This window comes from Onychomys torridus, chromosome 6 (genome assembly GCF_903995425.1).
Source record: "Onychomys torridus chromosome 6, mOncTor1.1, whole genome shotgun sequence".
Classification (NCBI taxonomy): Eukaryota; Metazoa; Chordata; class Mammalia; order Rodentia; family Cricetidae; genus Onychomys; species Onychomys torridus.
The window spans coordinates 75,113,855-75,131,108 of NC_050448.1; the positions used below are offsets into that span (position 1 = coordinate 75,113,855).

Sequence of the window (17,254 nt, forward strand, 5' to 3'; positions counted from 1 at the left end):
CATTTGCCAGTTTATCAGCTTGCTCAAGTTAACTCCCGATACAAGCACTCAGCTTTCTCTGTTCTGCTGTTTTCTCAACATGTGTTGACAGAAACTGTCCCTGCCCTCTATTACCTCACTAGTTAGTCTTCTACAGTCATTTTAATGGCTCTCAACAAATATGAACAAATGAATTGTGCTTAGTTGGCCAAACTGAATTGTAATATCTTGTTAGGTAGAGGCAACTCTGTAACTGGAGGCTTTTCTGTGTCCAGCCCCGTCGCTCAGCCGCTTGTAAATAATCACTCAGAGGCTTAATATTGATTACAAACTGTTTGGCCTACTGCTCAGGCTTATTAGCAACTAGCCCTTACAACTTAAATTAACCCATCTCTATTAATCTACATTTTTGCTCCTTGGGCAGCAGGATGACGTCTGCCCTGACTTCCCCCTGTATGTCTACTTGGAATCCTCGCCTGGCTCTTATCTTGCCCTGCCACAGGCCAAAGCAGCTTTATTTATTAATCAACAGGAGCAACATATTCACAGAGTACAGAAAGACATCCTGCATCACAACTCTAAAGGATTATACAGATTCCTTCTTTACTCTTCATTCTCAGTCTGGGAAAATTTATCTTTTGAACTGCCTCTTCAAAATATTTGTTAAAAGTAATTTTTTTTCTGAAAATCTATTATCTTCTTAGACTCCTATCACAACCATCCTAATGACCCACACTGGAAATGTTGTTAGCACTACCTTTTAGTTATCTCCCTACACCGAACTGGCGACCCCAGCATGGTGTTTTACTGTCAGCTTCATGGCTGTTCCCAAACACCAATTCATCCTATTTCAGCATCAACTCTGGGTAAAAACACCCCACTCCCATTACATCTCCTTCATGTTTTCCAAGTCAAACAACTATTTTTCCTACAAAAGACTATATTTTGTTAATGATTCTCTTATGAACTTAATATATCTGTGGTTTATTGAAACACTGGATGTATTTTATTTAGCAGAGTATAAGAATTTTAGGAAAAGAAGTGTTAAAAGGATCTACTGACTTTCTCATTATATAGTATTTTGTTAAATCATCAACACACGTTAATAAAAAATGTAGAAACTACTGAAGAAAACAAATGAAACAGCATAGAGGCCTTTGACTTTGAAGGGGGGGGCAAAGGGAGAGCCATCACAACAGCTAATTCACAGGATAGCTTCCATGGCCGAATATAAAAGGTAAGATGGTCCTTAATTCAGGTCAAGGACTCCACTCTGACCTCATTATGCCACTGCTGTGTCAATGAGTTGCCACCTGTAGTAGTGAAAACACATTAACTGCTATTCTTTAGTGAATTCACACCAAACGCACCTCTGACAGAACACTCTTCTTAGCCTCTGACCAAAGCCTGTTTGAATTATAACTAACATCTGAGAAGTGAAGGGGCCATGCTAACCTGCAATCCTCTGTAAAGTATCAAGACTGTTAATTCTAATCTTCACAGAACTTTATTTTATTCTATCTTAACATTATTCCATCAGTTTTTATAAAGGCTGTATCACTGACTTCTGTGCCTTTCATGTGTGTCAATTGCACACTTCATGTATGAAATTGTCTGAATATAAGCCAGGTAGTGGTGGTGCTCGCCTATAATCCAGTACTGGGGGAGGGGCGGTGCAGAGGCAAGCATATCTTTGAGTTTAAGGCCAGCTTGGTCTACAGAATGAGTTCCGGGACAGCCAGGGCTACACACAGAGGAATCCAGTTAAGAAAAAACAAAAGGCCTGAATATAGATTAGAATGGCTTAAGGATGGATAAGTACAAGGGTAAGAGACAAAGCTAAAAGAGAGGAAGGCTCATAGTAGCTTCTAGCATCACTACCTGAAGGTACTTAACATTAAACATACGCAGCTGAACCACACAAAACTGGCAACATTCAACTGTCTTTAAAGTTTTTGAAAAGAGCAGTTTCATACAGTTTACTCACTGGTTGACTATATGGTAACAAGTTACGCAGTTTAAGTCATTTTATAATTAGCAGCACAAACACAATTATATCATTTGTCAAAGTAATGTGCTCTCCCAACTCCCAGGGCAGAGAATGGCCTTCTATAGGATGACTACTACTTGCTTCAGCGTGCGGGAAGCTCAGTGCTGAATTCCATAGTTCAGTGCTGACAATTTTCTCAGCTACTGTTTTAACATTGTTATTTCTGTTTGCTCTTGTTGACCTTTTCAATTTTATTGATCCACAAGTCTGACTTTCTGAAAGTAAATATAAATGACTAGTTACCTAGCCTACTGCTGATACACTGGTGATGGTCCATATAGATACTAGAGGGGAAGAGGCAGAATGCTATCTATTTCTGGCCCTAGGTGGCATGCTCCATGTTCACGGTTGTCCTGGCTGAGGTACTGGAGAAATGGTTCTAAAAGCAGTCATTAACAGGGGAGACTAAGTCAGAGGGGGAAGGTCGATAACTGACTGGCAGGGCAAAGGCGCTCTAGAGAGAGGCGGTGAAACAGACACAGACAAGAACAAGGGGCGGAGATGAAGCGAAGCAGAGAAGGCCACTGCAGCTTCTGAGAACACAGAGGAAACTAGGGCCAGCGCCTCCTGTTGCTGCTGCAGTCACATCTGACTCAGGCAAAGGATGCTGGGAATCCTAGAAGACTGCTGGAAAAGGATTTCTCCTTGGCCAGCTTACGATTACACAACCTTAGGAGCAATTAACATATGAACTAACCCCAAATCATCAATAATAACTAAATTATTACCATGGGCCTCTTCACAGAGCAGGATGAAGAACATACATCATTTATAGTATTAATCCAAAAATGCTTAAGTGAAACGCAACCCTTAGAAAACAGTCTGGATTATAATTGAGTGACAATCTATACAAACTAATCCAAATACTTAAAAAACTGTTAATTTTGCAAAAGACCAAAATTTGTCTGGAAAGCTTTTTGAGTTGTCGTCGGATCCCGTCGTGTCCTTCCCCCCACCCCACGTGCCGAGACACGGTTTCTTGTGTAGCTTTGGTGCCGGTCCTGGATCTCTCTCTGTCACCCAGGCTGGCCTTGAACTCACAGAGATCTGGCTGAAAAGACTTCTTTTATACAATAAAGGTGACTAAAGAGATAGGACAACTAAACACAACAAATGTTCCAATACTCTATTCTTGAACTGGGATTAAAAAAGAAAAACTGAGATACATTTTAAAATACTGGAAGAAAAATTTAAATGGAATATATGTCACACCACAGGACTGTATGCCTGTTAAAGTTTCTGAATATGAAGACTGAATTGTGACCATGTAGAATACCCTTTGCTTCTGAAATATTTTTTCCTTTTTACTGAAAAAAAGATTTCCCCTCAAATAATATACTCTACTTACAGTTTCCCCTCCCTCCACTCCTCCCAGCTCCTCCTCCTCACCTCCCTCCTATCCAGACCCATCCCTTCCCAAAAGCCATGCTGAACCAAATGCTGGTACTAACTCCTGAATTAACCAGAAAAGAGCGTTGTTTTTAAATGAGTAAACTACGTGTATGTATGTGGAAAGGCAAAGCTAGACAGCTTTAATGAGAGGTGAGAGGTAGCAAGAGAAACAAATGGCAATGGCAAAAGGCTGAGGGGGGTGGGGGGGTGGTGTGTGTGTGTGTGTGTGTGTAGGAGCTGGGAAGGAAGGGAAGGGGAAGCTCTCCTACACCCCGTGTCAAGTTCCCCAGCTTTCCACGTAAAGCACGGACCTTCCTGTGACATGTTCACTTAGCTAGGATGTAGCACTGAATAACGGAAGCTGTCACTCTGTCTTATGGTCCAGTGCTCTTAAAACTACTTGATACAGATGCAAGCCTAACCACACAGACATGACAACAAGGAAGGCCCAGAGGTGGGAAACACAGGACCAGGGCAGATGTTGTCATCTATCTCCACAACAATCAGGGTCTGGAACAGGGTCAGTTGTGGATGTGGAAAGAAGGAGTGAAATGAAGCAGCAAGAAAACAGAAGCACACAGCATACTGATATGTTAAAAGGCAAAGCAGGAAGAGCACTAATTTAGAGGCTAAAAGACACTGGGAAACATTAGGACATATTCATAAAAGAAAAACTTAATATGGATCTGTAGGATAACTCGCTTTGAGATGTGTGTACTTTTCAGCTGTAAGGTACCAGACAAGAATGAATATTCCTATCAGAGTGGGCTACCCAGCTGGGCAGATGTAAATGAACTTTATTTGTATCAGAGTGCAGCAGGACACTTGTACTTGTGTTGCTGCTACATCCCCAAGTTATCTGAGTGGTACTGGGCAGTAAACATTTGCTAGGCAAATGATGCATTTACAAGTCACCACGTGTAAGACACAGGAAACATAAACAAGAAATTAAGTTTCTGGTGATATGAAGAGACACTTGCTTTGCATGCTTTTAAGAAAGCATATATATGTAATTAATGTCTCCATCTTCCTCCCAGGCCTATTTAAAGAGCTCCACCTGGGTTTTTTGAGTATACACTCCAAACTGTCTTTTTTCCTTTCCCATTTTTTTCTTTACATGTATCTTTGTACAGAACCTTATGGGGAGAATGGCTGGTGATGGCTACATTATCATTTAGTACCACTGAAACATATGTGATCATCCTAAGAGATGTAATCTGAACTCAGCTAGGTCCAAAGATGATCATCATACTGCCTGGCTCTACCTCAGCCCAGTAAAATTTTGTAGTTATGGGCCATTGTATCTATGCTTTAAGAAGTTTTCAAGGTGATGATAAAGTATATCAAAGAGCAGAAACAAAATAACTTATTTAAAGGTACTAACTATCCCTTCACCTGATTTATTATAATTATTTTTTGAGACAGACTCTTGCTATACATATGTATATAGCTCAGGATGGCCCAGGGTTGGCAATGCTTGGGTTTTGCTGTTGTGGAATGTTATTTTAACTAGGCAAAGATGTATTATATTTGTTTGTGCTCTATTTAATTATGTAAAGATGTGTTGTATTTGTTTCACCTTGCCTGACTAAGGCACCTGATTGGTCTAACAAAAAGCTGAATGGCTAATAACTAGGCAGGAGAGGGATAGGCAGGGCTGGCAGGCAGAGAGAATAAATAGGAGAAAGGAGAGATGAGAGAAGAAGGAGAGAACAAGGAAGAAGAAGAACAGGCCTGGTGCCAGAATCCAGGCAACTACCAGCCAGAAATGAGAGTAAGATACATAGAAGGAAAGAAAAGGTAAAAAGTCCCAAGGCAAAAGGTAGATAAAGAGAAACAGGTTAGTTTAAGTTTAAGAGAGCTAGCCAGAAACAAGCCTAAGCTAGGCCAAGCATGCATAACTAATAGCAAGTCTCCGGGTCATGGTTTGGGAGCTGGTTGGTGGCCCAAAGGAAAAACCCTGTTATATCTTGTCTCCAGAGTTTTAGGATTAGAGGCCTGCCTGAACACAGAACATTTACTTGATAAAACCTTACAGCCATTCTTCGAGATATGGCTTAATATTTACCAACCCAACTACATAAAACTCTTGTAATAAACTCTTGTACATGTAACATATAGTCACACTAATTATTTAGCAATCATACAGCAATATTACTCTACAAAAATGTTAATGAATAAAGAAAATGTGGCATATATCTACAAATGGAATATTATTCATCCATTAAAAATGATGAAATTTTGTCATTTCTGTTAGTCTGGGTGGATCTAAAAACTATGTCTAGGGAAAGATGCCAGGCACAGAAAACAAGTAACTGTATGATCTCACTCCTAGGTAGAAGGTAAAAAGGGTGACTGCATAGGGGTAGACAGCACAACCAGAGCCTGGAGAGACGGGAAGGGACAGGAGCAGTGAGCACTGTTACAGCTACATGGGGAGAAAGTGGTTCTGGTACGCTACTGCAGAAAGGGTGATTATAGATAACACTACATTTCAGAAATAACTAATTATTTGAGTTGAATGATACGATTAATTTGATTTAAACATTACCCATTATATACCTGTATGGCAACATTATATACTGCCCCAGTAATAAGAACAGTTTTTAAATAAGCTTACTTAAAACACTCTGAATGCATGCTTACTTTAATGTTTCAGCAAGAAAGAAGCTCTGCTGCACATCATCATGCGTAGGAGTGAGGGAATACACATCCTTGACTCCAGAAAACCCACCACTGACTCGGCAATACTTTTCAATAGCCTGTGAAGGAGAACAGAGAAGACAATTAATTCTGTGGACAAGTTGAAAGACTGTACTCAAAAGTTCATAGAAAAGATGGGCACAATGGCCTTTAATCCCAGCACTTGGGAAACAGACAGATGGATCTCTGTAAGTTCAAAGCCAGCCTGGTCTGCAAAGTGAATTCTAGGACAGCTAGGGTTACATAGTGAGACCCTATCTGTAACAAAAAGAAAAACACTCATATAAATCTGTAGAAAAATTGGCATTTTTGTAACTGATACGATTAAGCCTAAGCATAGTGTTATCAAATAGAAATGTTCTCGTACTGGAAAAACAAGCTTGTATTGAGATGTCTTTCCCTGTCTAACACTATAATCTCTCTACAATAAGCTTATATTTTCCTAACATAAATGCCGAATTTGACCTGTTCTTTCTGAATTAGGGAGCTGTCTGGCACAAATCAAGACAGGAGTAAGCTTGTAATTAGGGGTAGAGGAAATGGCTCATAGAGCAACTGTCTTGGAAAGTGAGGACTTGAGTTCAGCTCCTCAGAATCCATGTAAAAAGCAGAATGCAATGGTGGGTGCCTGTAATTCCAGCAATGGTTAAGAACATAGGCAGATAAGGGTGGATCCCTGGAGCTTGCTAACCTGGCTGGGCAGACTAGCCTACTTGGTGAAGTCTTAGGCCAATGAGAGAGTCTATTTAAAAGGTGGAAGGCACAAGAGAAACATGAGATTGTATTCTGAACTCCACATACACATGCATGAGTACACACATATATACAAACACACACAATGAATTTTAGTGTGATCATATCCAAGAACAAAAACTCACAACATCCTAAAAATGTATGATTTAGTGGTAATAAGAGATATTTATTGTCACCATACTCTATTCTGAGATATTGTATTCCCAGTCTCATTAGTTAGGTACCATAGGTGGTGATAAGTAGCAGGAGGTGCACACCTATATGCCTAGATTATAATAATGGTGACTATTAAGAGCTAACAATCTGCCGAAGGTCATTCCAAGAACTTTTCATATACACTAGCATTTAAATTTCATAATCCTAGGAGGTTAACAGCTCTACTTTTCAGATGGAGAAACTGAGCTGAGCAATTTGTTCTCTCTTAACTACTGTGTTCTAATGCCTGACTGGAATTTAAAATGCTTACTGTATATTTCTTTTTGTGAGCTTGAACATGCATAAATCAAATGTATTAAATCAAAAACAACCTATCTACAATGCTACTTTTAAGTCAAAGCCACTGATTATCTTGCTGGTGCAAACGTGCCACTCACTCCCAATGCAGACCTGGATGCTCAGCAAGCCAAGAGCACTTGAGCCTCGCTCTTTCCTGCTCTCCCTAACCCTGAGCTACTGAGCAAGGAAGGTCTAGCCCTTCCCTCAGCTCTGCTGCTGCAGCTTCCTGTCCCTACTCTCACTACCTTTCCTATCCATCTGGCTTCCCTTCTAATAGAAAGCTAGGTAGCTAGTTACCAAGGAAAAGTGCTTAAGCCAAGTTCCTCTTCCTCCTCCTCCTCTTGTTTTTTCGAGACAGGGTCTTCCTTCCTTCTTTCTTTCTTTTTTTTTTTAAGGTTTATTTATTATGTATACAGTGTTCTATCTGCATGCCACAAGAGGGCACCAGATCTCATTACAGATGGTTGTGAGCCACCACGTGGTTGCTGGGAATTGAACTCAGGACCTTTGGAAGAACAGCCAGTGCTCTTAACTGCTGAGCCATTTCTCCAGCCTGAGACAGGGTTTTTCTGTGTAACAGCTCTGGTCTACAAAGTGAGTTCCAGGACTGTCAGACTGGCATCGAACTCGCAGAGATCTGCCTGCCTCTGCCTTCCATATGCACCACCATCACCTGATTCCAAGTTCTTTTTAGAGCTCTCTATTTGTTGTTGTTGGGTTGTAAAGCCTTCTACCTGAGGCCTGGCGCTTTTATCTAGCAATATAAATGGCCTATTAATCCTAGTGATCATGTGAAGAACAGATCCTCAGGCTGCCTTGATGGCTCAGCAGGTCAAAGCATTTGCTGCTCTTGCACAGGGCCTGGGTTTGGTTCCCAGCACACATACCAGAGGGCTCAGAAACACCTGTAATTCCAGTACCAGAGGATCTAACAACCTCTTCTGGCCTCCACAGGTATGAACACTCATGAGGTATACACAAATAATAAATACATGTTTTTGTTTGTTTTTAAAGACTATCTTGTCACCATATCAGAACAGTTTAAGCCCAGGCAGGCTCCAGGCTCACTTGGCAGCTTAACCTCCTGAAGGTTAGGATTATAAGCGCCCATCACCATACTTAGTGTGCATGTCGACTATTTAAGAGTAGACGGACTGCTTCCTTTACAACTGTACTAAATCCCTGCTTCTGAATACACACACACACACACGCACACGCACACGCACACGCACACGCACACACACACACACACACACACACACACAGTCTGCTTGTATGTGTGCATACCACATTTTGTCTTTTAATCTATTTTTAAAAACAGTTTACTGATCCACACATGAATTATTAGAACACAAGGTAAAATGAACAAGAATCATCTGCCCAGGCTATGAATCTGGGTTAATATGATAATGCTTCTTTTCTTTGGTGGTTAAACATTAAAAAGACATAATAAAAAATAATACTGCTTATTTTGTAACAATATTGAGAGCCTGCCTTTTAAATAACTCCCTACAGTTATTTACTAGAATAGTGAATGTATATTCTTATGTAAGTACTAACAGAGAGCAAATAGGAGTCTAAGGCTTGTTTGTACTGCTAAAGAAACAAATTGAGAATAGTTTCTTCTCCAGAGAAATGAAAATGTACGGTTCTTGAAATCAAGTAACTGTGATGAGGATACATGGTACGAGGCAGCCCTGCCCAATCAGCTTAGACAAAAGGAGAAATCCGTGTATTTACCAGTGCTGCTTCCCAGCCCCACTGCCTGTATCTTGGGTCGTGAGTGAATCGCCATAGATACCAATAGGTTTCAATTACTTCTGGACGGAGGATGTAATACTTTTCAGCTTGCCGCACAGCCACGGCTTCCACTGCACCATCAAACTTGAATGATTCAGGACCTAGTTTTAATGCTGTAACATGTCAAAAAAAAAAAAAAAAAAAAAAGCTACATAAACAACATGTATGTTTTAAGGAATACTTACTGTTGTCTCTACAGGAAGAAGTATGAAGTAATCGTTTATCTTTTTTTTATTTGCTTCTGATTGTTTTAATTTTTATTTATTTGTTTGATGTTAAAGACCCAGAACCTCCCATATACTAGGCTGAACTACAACCCCGCCCTAAAGTAACTTTAGTTATTTTTATTGTTACTGTTTTACAAAATGAGTTGCTTCAAAAGAACCACATTTGTTTTCCTTCTAACAGAATTACAAATATTTCTACTGCTCTGGCATGAAGTATCTCTCAGAACAACATACAGCAATATATCAATATGGGGCTAAATCTGACTCTATCAAGAGCTAAGTAGTACCCTGGGAACAAACGCAAAGGTAACTATAGCATGCACGCTATGAACACAGATACTAACTGTTCCTCTATTTGTGTCTCAAATTATTTTCATCAATATTTTGTAATTTTCAGCATACAATCTTTCTCTCTTTGGTTAAATCCATTCATTAAGTATTATTATTCTTTCTCTTGTCTGACTATTCTTGCTAGCACCTTCTGGTACTATACGGCACAGACTCTGAATTCAAGGCCATCCTTGTTATATAATGAGGCTGTCAAGACTAAACAAACAAAAGTTGTTTTTTTTTTAAGTCCAACATCATAAGCACTGAGATGAAAGTATGAAAGTAACCAGGTTAATTGGTTTAGTTTCTTGTGTGTTTTTTCTTTCCTCTAAAGAAAAATGAAATTCTCAGGAAAATAGATGGATCTGAAAATTACTGTATCAGTGAGGAATCCCAGACTCAGAAAGATAAATACCACACATATTCTCTGTGATGTGCAGATACCAGCTTTGAATTTCTATCTGTTTCTGTACAGATATAGCTAATAGACAGACATACAGATAAAGATGCATGTGTATTTATGTGGCTCTAACAGGGAGGGTAATAACCAGGAAATACCTAGGGAAGGAGACTAGTAGAGGCAGAAGAGAATATGTGGGGAGAACTGACTGAAACAAAAATGTAAAAACACCATAATGAAAGCTGTTATTTTGTAGGCTAACTTTAAATTTGTTAGTACTAAGAGGTGATCAGTTGTAGATTTTTTTTTTTTCAGAGCTGAGAATCGAACCCAGGGCCTTGCACTTGCTAGGCAAACGCTCTATCACTGAGCTAAATCCCCAAACCCAGATGAAGATTTTAAAGGTTAACCTTAAGATTACATTAGCTAATAACTTCCATCATTATAATGATAAAACATCAGAACTAGAATAGAAATTGCTATAAGGAATTAACATTGTGAGCTTCTCACTGAAAATTATTTTGATTAGTGGTCATGTATAACTTCACACAAACATACAAGAACAAGAATAGATTTTTCCTGTAAAGCGTTATGAATGAAAAAGGGTAAGCCTACCAAATCATGTTTAGAATAAACTGAAACAATGTACCAATCAACCATCAATATAAGTGTCCCATGTGTATATCATGCTTAAACTACTGCTAAGGCAGTGCTCATCTCATGGACAGGTTCAGTAGTGCTTCCCATAACCCAGCTAAATATTATAACTGGCTGTGTTCACCACATGGTGAAATACATTAAGATGATTCAATTTTGGATTAATTTTAATCCTAATTCCAACAAAGAATCAAAGTGAAACCAACTCCCAAGGCAATGAATACATTAGGAATTAGCATAAATAATTACTAGGAAGAGATGTAATTTTTAAAATATGGTGGCCAAAAACTTATGAGTCATAAGAAAATGCAGCAGAGTATAGAATAATCAGCTGAGAATATCGGAAAACTAGGGCTGTACTTTCTAATCCAAGCTTCTAAGTTGAGAATAAAGACAATTAAAATCAGAGAAAGATATGAAAGTACAAGGCACCAATCAAACAGTAAGCTTTTGGGGGTACCATGACAAAGAGGGTCACAGGTTCTACTTGCTACATAAAACTGACACAAGAATCCAGGAATACAAGGGGTTCTTGGAAGTCCCCTGGAATTCCATGAGTGTCTCATTTAACCTGCACATATCTAGCATAGTACCCAGCATATAAGGTGCTCCCTGTTTAATGGAATAAGTAGTTCTAGAACTAGGACATGCCTTATTTTTAGTATATTTGCTACTCTAAATTTTGTGTTTCAGATCTATCATTTATGATCATAATCTTCATGACAAAAGCCCAACTGCCCATCAGCAAATATCTATGCTAGTTCTCAATGTCTCAGTAATACTAGTTTCACTTTTTATATTTTTTATTAGCTCATAAAAAAATGGATTCCATTATTGATGGGGGAATGTCTTTCTGTACACTGTGAATATGTGTTGCTCTAACTGGCTGATAAATAAAGCCGTTAGGCTTATGTCAAAACAGCTTAGAAGTAGGCAGGAAATTCAAAGAGAGAGACAGGAAGAAGGCGGAGAGACACCAGTGAGCTGCCCAAGGAGCAACATGTAATGGGAAGCAGGTAAAACCATGGAACATGTGGCGATACATAGATTAATAGTTATAGGCTAATTTAAGTAAATGAGCTAGCTAGCTAAAAGCTTGAGCCACGGCCATGCAGTTATAATTAATGTAAGCCTCTGTGTGTTTACTTGGGGGACTCGAGTGGGAGAGATTTGTCCTGACTGCTAGCATGCCGGGACACGGGAAATCTTCCAGCTACACATTATGGCATCTCAAACAAAATTTGTTTTTGTTGTTTCTCTCCCACACTTTCCTCCCTACCCCTACTTTTGCATCCCCCACCTTGTACTTTCCCACTCTCAGTAGCCTCCTTCCCACATCCAGGCCACAAGTGGCACAAGGACAGTGTGACCCACCCCTCAACACCACCTGTTCCCCAGCTGTCTCCTGGTGCTGGTAACATGGTTAACCACTTGGTGCTATTGAAATCATAGTTACTGCAGGAAAATCTACAACCACTAAACAATTTACTAAACCAGTATAATCCCTAACAACAATCTATAAGCATTTGTCTTTAGACTGCTGTGGATATCGCTCTGTGTAAATAAAGTTCTGATTGGCCAGTGGCCAGGCAGGAAGCATAGGCGGGACAAGAGAGAAGAGAATTCTGGGAAGTAGAAGTCTCTGGGGAGAGACACAGCCAGCTGCCGCCATGAGAAGCAACATGTAAAGACACTGGTAAGCCACACGCCATGTGGCAAAGTACAGATTTACAGAAATGGGTTAATTTAAGATAGAAGAAGTAGATAACAAGCAGCCTGCCATGGCCATACAGTTTATAAGCAATATAAGTTTCTGTGTGCTTACTTGGTTGGATCTGAGCGACTGTGGGACTGGCGGGTGAGAGAGATTTGTCCTGACTGGGCCAGACAGGAAAACTCTAACTACATTAGACCCACAGGTAAGTGTAGTCTTCAGCCCTCATCAAGGAAACTCCTCTTTGCTATAAACAGAGACCACTACAGAAAATCACAGCCAATCAAAAGGCAGAGTCATGGAGCCCAGTCCCAATGGATACATCTACAAAACATTCCCACACCTGAGGCTCAGGGAACACTGAAAACCAGGGGGCAGAAGTCTGTAAGGGCGAGAGGATCAGGGAGTTTGCAGTGAGACTGTGTCTCCTACTAATGTCAGAAGCTACACCTGTAAAGTCTTGTAAACCTGACTGCCCAAATGAGAGCTCAGCCAGTTTGACACCGACAGACATGCCCAAGTGGATGGGGAAAAGCCTATGAGGCCTCAACTACACAAAGAACTACAGACAACCGAGGAAAGCTGGGAGCAGGAGAGTTGACCTTCCTCAGGGAATAGTACATCTACTGGTTGTCCAGTGCCAGTCAGCCCTGAAAACAAGTAACATTATATTGACTGAACAAGTTATATTTAGGAATATATATGTATAATATACATATGTGTATGAATTAACAACTGATTAAAAAAAAAAGAAGCCATGAATTTGAAGGAGCTGGGAAGGATATAAGAGGGTCTGGAGGGAGGAAAAGGAAGAGAGAAATGTAATTAAATGTCAACCTCAAAAATATACAAAGTGGGAAGGAGGGAGGGAGGGAGGGAGGGAGGGAGGAAGGGAGGAAGGGAGGGAGGAAGAAAGGAAGGAAATAACGAGGATTCGGAGAAGTGGAACCCTTAATCCCTTAATACGGCTGGTGGGAATCTAAATTAGCAGAGCCACTATGGAAATCAGTATGGAGGTGTCTTTGTTTCATTTCCTGTTACTGTGATCAAACACCCTAATGAATACAATTTAGGAAAGGTCTTAGAGCTCAGAATTCCATGTCACAGTTCATCACAGTGGGGAAGTCAAGGCAGCAGGAACCTAAAGCAGTTAGTCATATTACATGCAGTTGAGAGAGCCAAACAAATGCCATTACAGGCTCCTAATGGCCTGTCAGAAACCAGGCCTCAGTTTTCAGATTACTAGAACTGGACAGGCCGTACTTGGAAAAACCACAGCCCAGGGTAACCAATCAGCAAACACTCCACAGCCTTCTGTTAGCTAATGATAGCTAAAGATAGCTTCTCCCACCCTGCTGCTACAAAGTCCCTAACCACTAGAGCTACCAACCAATCCAAAACAAGCCGTAAACTTTTGTTTAAACCCACCAATCAACCCCTAGACTAGCCTCCCCTCCCTAAAATCTTCTTTGCTATGCTTAAAAGGAACTTATGCTCTTCTCCCAGGGTCACCATGAATGATGACCCTGTATGAATGGTAGACCCTTGAGTGCTGGAAATTTTTTTTTTTCTCTCTCGAGAAATAAACACTCTTGCTGACTGCATGGTGGTCTTTTCGAGTGATTCAAGGATGCTAACACCAGTCAGAACTGGAATATAACCAATCAATGCATGTATGCTTGTGTCCAGCTTGCTTTCTCCTTTTATACAATCCAGGATTCAAACCCAGGGACGGGTGCTGCCCACTTTTAGAATAAGTCATGGCATAGCAAGACAATCTTCCAAAGACATGCCTATAGGCAAACCTAATCTAGACAAGTCTTCATTAAGACTGTCTCTTCCGGTGATTCTAGATTTTATCAAACTAGTAATTAAAACTAACCACTAACCACTAACTAACAGGTGTTTCCTCAAAACACTAAAAGCAGAACTACTGTATGAGCCCCTATACTCCTCCTGTTATACCAAAAGGACTCTACATTGTACTATAGGATATATACATCCGTGTTCATTGATGTCCTCCTCACAATCCTAAGGAAATGAATTAGCCTAAGTATCTACCAACAGCTGAAAGGAAAATAAAAATGTAGCATAAATGCACAATGGAATTTTACTCAGCTGTTAACTATATTTTCAGTGTATAATTCATACTTGACATTATCACTGTGATAATTTTGTTTGTCAATCAGATCACTAACCTTGTCTTAATACCAACATTCAACCACACTGAAATAACACATGTTAATATTCTTTTGAGCTACATTTTTAAATAAGTAAAACCACAAGTTTGGACAATGATAGAACTGAAGGGTCAATTTCACCTTAAGCTCAGTTCCTTACTATATAAACATAACAATAGATTTATGAACGAGGACAAATTTTAAGCCAATTATATTTGTGTCACGGTACTTAATGACAAATTACCTCTGAAACAGAAATTCAAGTTACTATAGAAAAGCAACAATTCAACTTCTGAAACCACAAATAGAAATTAGAAGTTTGTAGGATTCCAGGTCATTAATTATTTCACACAGAAAAACATGACTGTAAAACCAAACTGAACTGCGGGTCTAAGCCAGTGCAGCCCCCTTTCATTACTGCACCGCAGGGAGCCCTTCTCTAGATGTTGACCGGCCATCTGTAAATGCATGTAATTTTTGTCAACAATAAAAACCATCTTGACCTTTTCTAAAACACAGAGAATCAGAAAATATTATATATTTTCCCAAGGCAATGCCAGAGGATTTTCTTAAGCAAACATACAAAACTTACTGGTGAATTAAGTAAAACACAATCTGTCTGATAGCCAGATAACAACTGTACTTTGGAGGTAATGACTATTTTCTTTTGGTTCCTTTTATTTTCTCAAGAGTATAGGCACAGTGATATAAACTCACAATTTTGGATTTTTATTAAAAACTAAGTGACATTACTCCATACAAATATTCTACCTTTTGTGTTTACAACAATTGTTTTCTAAATATTAGAGAAGGAAAGAAAATCCCCCCAGAGTTCAGAAGTTTTAAAAATGGTATTGGAAACCTATTTCTAGAATTAAAATAAAAGATGAGAAAAATGATCTGCTATTTTAGTGTGCAGTATTCTGAAGTGAACAGTACAAATATACACTTTCCTCCTAATTTCTGGAAACACGTTCAACTGAGGACATTTTAGACTAAGTCATTAGCCTTACTAACGTTCTTACCAGTTCTGTCATATGACTCATGACACGTTCGTGCAATTTCCGCCCCTAGTTCTAAATAGTGACCCGCTTTGTCCTTCCTGGAACCATCTGCTCCAAGTGCAAACATTCCCCCAGCAAAGCAGGCCAAATGCCCCATCTTCCTTTCCAAGTGTCCGTTCTTCCATTCTCCAATGAAGACAAGGCCTCCTCGGGATTTCTTAATAAGATGTTTTTCTATAGCCTTCAAGAAAAAGATAAACAATTTTACACACACACTGTTCTGCCTAGTTTTAGCTGTCAACTTGACACAGCCTAGAATCACCAAAGGGATAGTCTTAACAAGGAGTTACCCAGGTTGGTCTGAGGCCACATCTAGTCTATGGGGATGTCTGGGTTGTCAAATGAAGTGGGAAGGCCCCATTCCCAACACGGCAGCACCCTTTCAGGGGCTGGCCCTGGACTGTGTAAGAGAGAAGGGAGCTGGCTGAGCAGAAGCACACTGGCGCCAGGGAGGAAGGGCCCTCTCCGCTCTTGGCGGTAGGAGTGGTGCTTTAGGTTCCTACCCTGACACAATAAAGGATGTAACAAAGGATTACACATCCCTAAATCTTTTCCTCCCCATGTTATTTTTTGGGAGGGCAATGTCACCCAACAGAAATGAAACTAGAGCACAAACTCTGAGTATCTGAACAATGTCTGGACTTTTGGCTGTCAGAAAAACCTTGGCATTATGATACTTTATAAAGTAGTCGCTTTCAAAAACTGGAAACCTAATTGGTAAGTAAAATTTTAATGAGTTATCAAAGTGTATATATAGCCTGGAACTAACATCCTAATCACTACTATAAGCAAAACAGAAGAGGAGAGACACGGCCTTTGAGTGCTTTTCTGCATGATGTTACCATACAGCTCATCTCCTTGAGCTAAATGAGAGCCGTAACAATTAACTGACTGAGATCACCTTAATAAGTTATAATCCAAAAGGTTCTGCCATTTCATTTTCTATTCCAAACAAGAAAAACGGAACAGAAGATTCAATACGATAAAATAAGGTGCCTGGGCAGTTGTGGTGCTCGCCTTTAATCCCAGTACTTGAGAGGCAGAGGCAGGTGGATCTCTCTGGGTTCAGGGCCAGCCTGGTCTACAGAGCTAGTTCCAGGACAGCCAGGGCTGTTACACTGAGAAACCTTGTCTCAAACTCCCCATCTCCCCGCCCCCAAAGATAAAATAAGGTTTGAGTAAGTAGTTAAAATTGTTCTTAATTTTTCATGTAACTATGCCACTTAGCAAATTAATTTTAAAAAGCATAATATACTTTACACATAATAAGGCTTTCAAAACTAGTTGAAACTTGATATATACATCCCTTAGTTTCTTCATAAACTGGTTTCTCAAAGCAAGGCAATTTGTTTTGGATGTTTTGTCATCGATAAAAGGAGATGACATCAGAAACAGGCTACTCTCCTGGAACATCAGTTTTACTAAAGGGGATAGCAAAGGTAATATTTTACACTAAATTTAAAAATAAGAAAAAGTAGAGCATAACAATCACATTTCATTTTAATAATGA

At 39.7% G+C, this 17,254-nt stretch overlaps 1 protein-coding gene across 1 annotated transcript in view; it reads right to left on the reverse strand.

Moving 5' to 3' along the window:
- Man1a2 (mannosidase alpha class 1A member 2) overlaps window positions 1–17,254 on the reverse strand; it is a 128,856-nt gene that overhangs the window by 13,867 nt on the left and 97,735 nt on the right. Inside the window, exons 10-12 of the mRNA XM_036190083.1 lie at window positions 15,706–15,925; window positions 9,113–9,285; window positions 6,068–6,183 (exon numbers count right to left, since the gene is read on the reverse strand). Coding sequence (XP_036045976.1) covers window positions 6,068–6,183; window positions 9,113–9,285; window positions 15,706–15,925 — 509 coding nt within the window. The remainder of the gene's footprint in view (window positions 1–6,067; window positions 6,184–9,112; window positions 9,286–15,705; window positions 15,926–17,254) is intronic.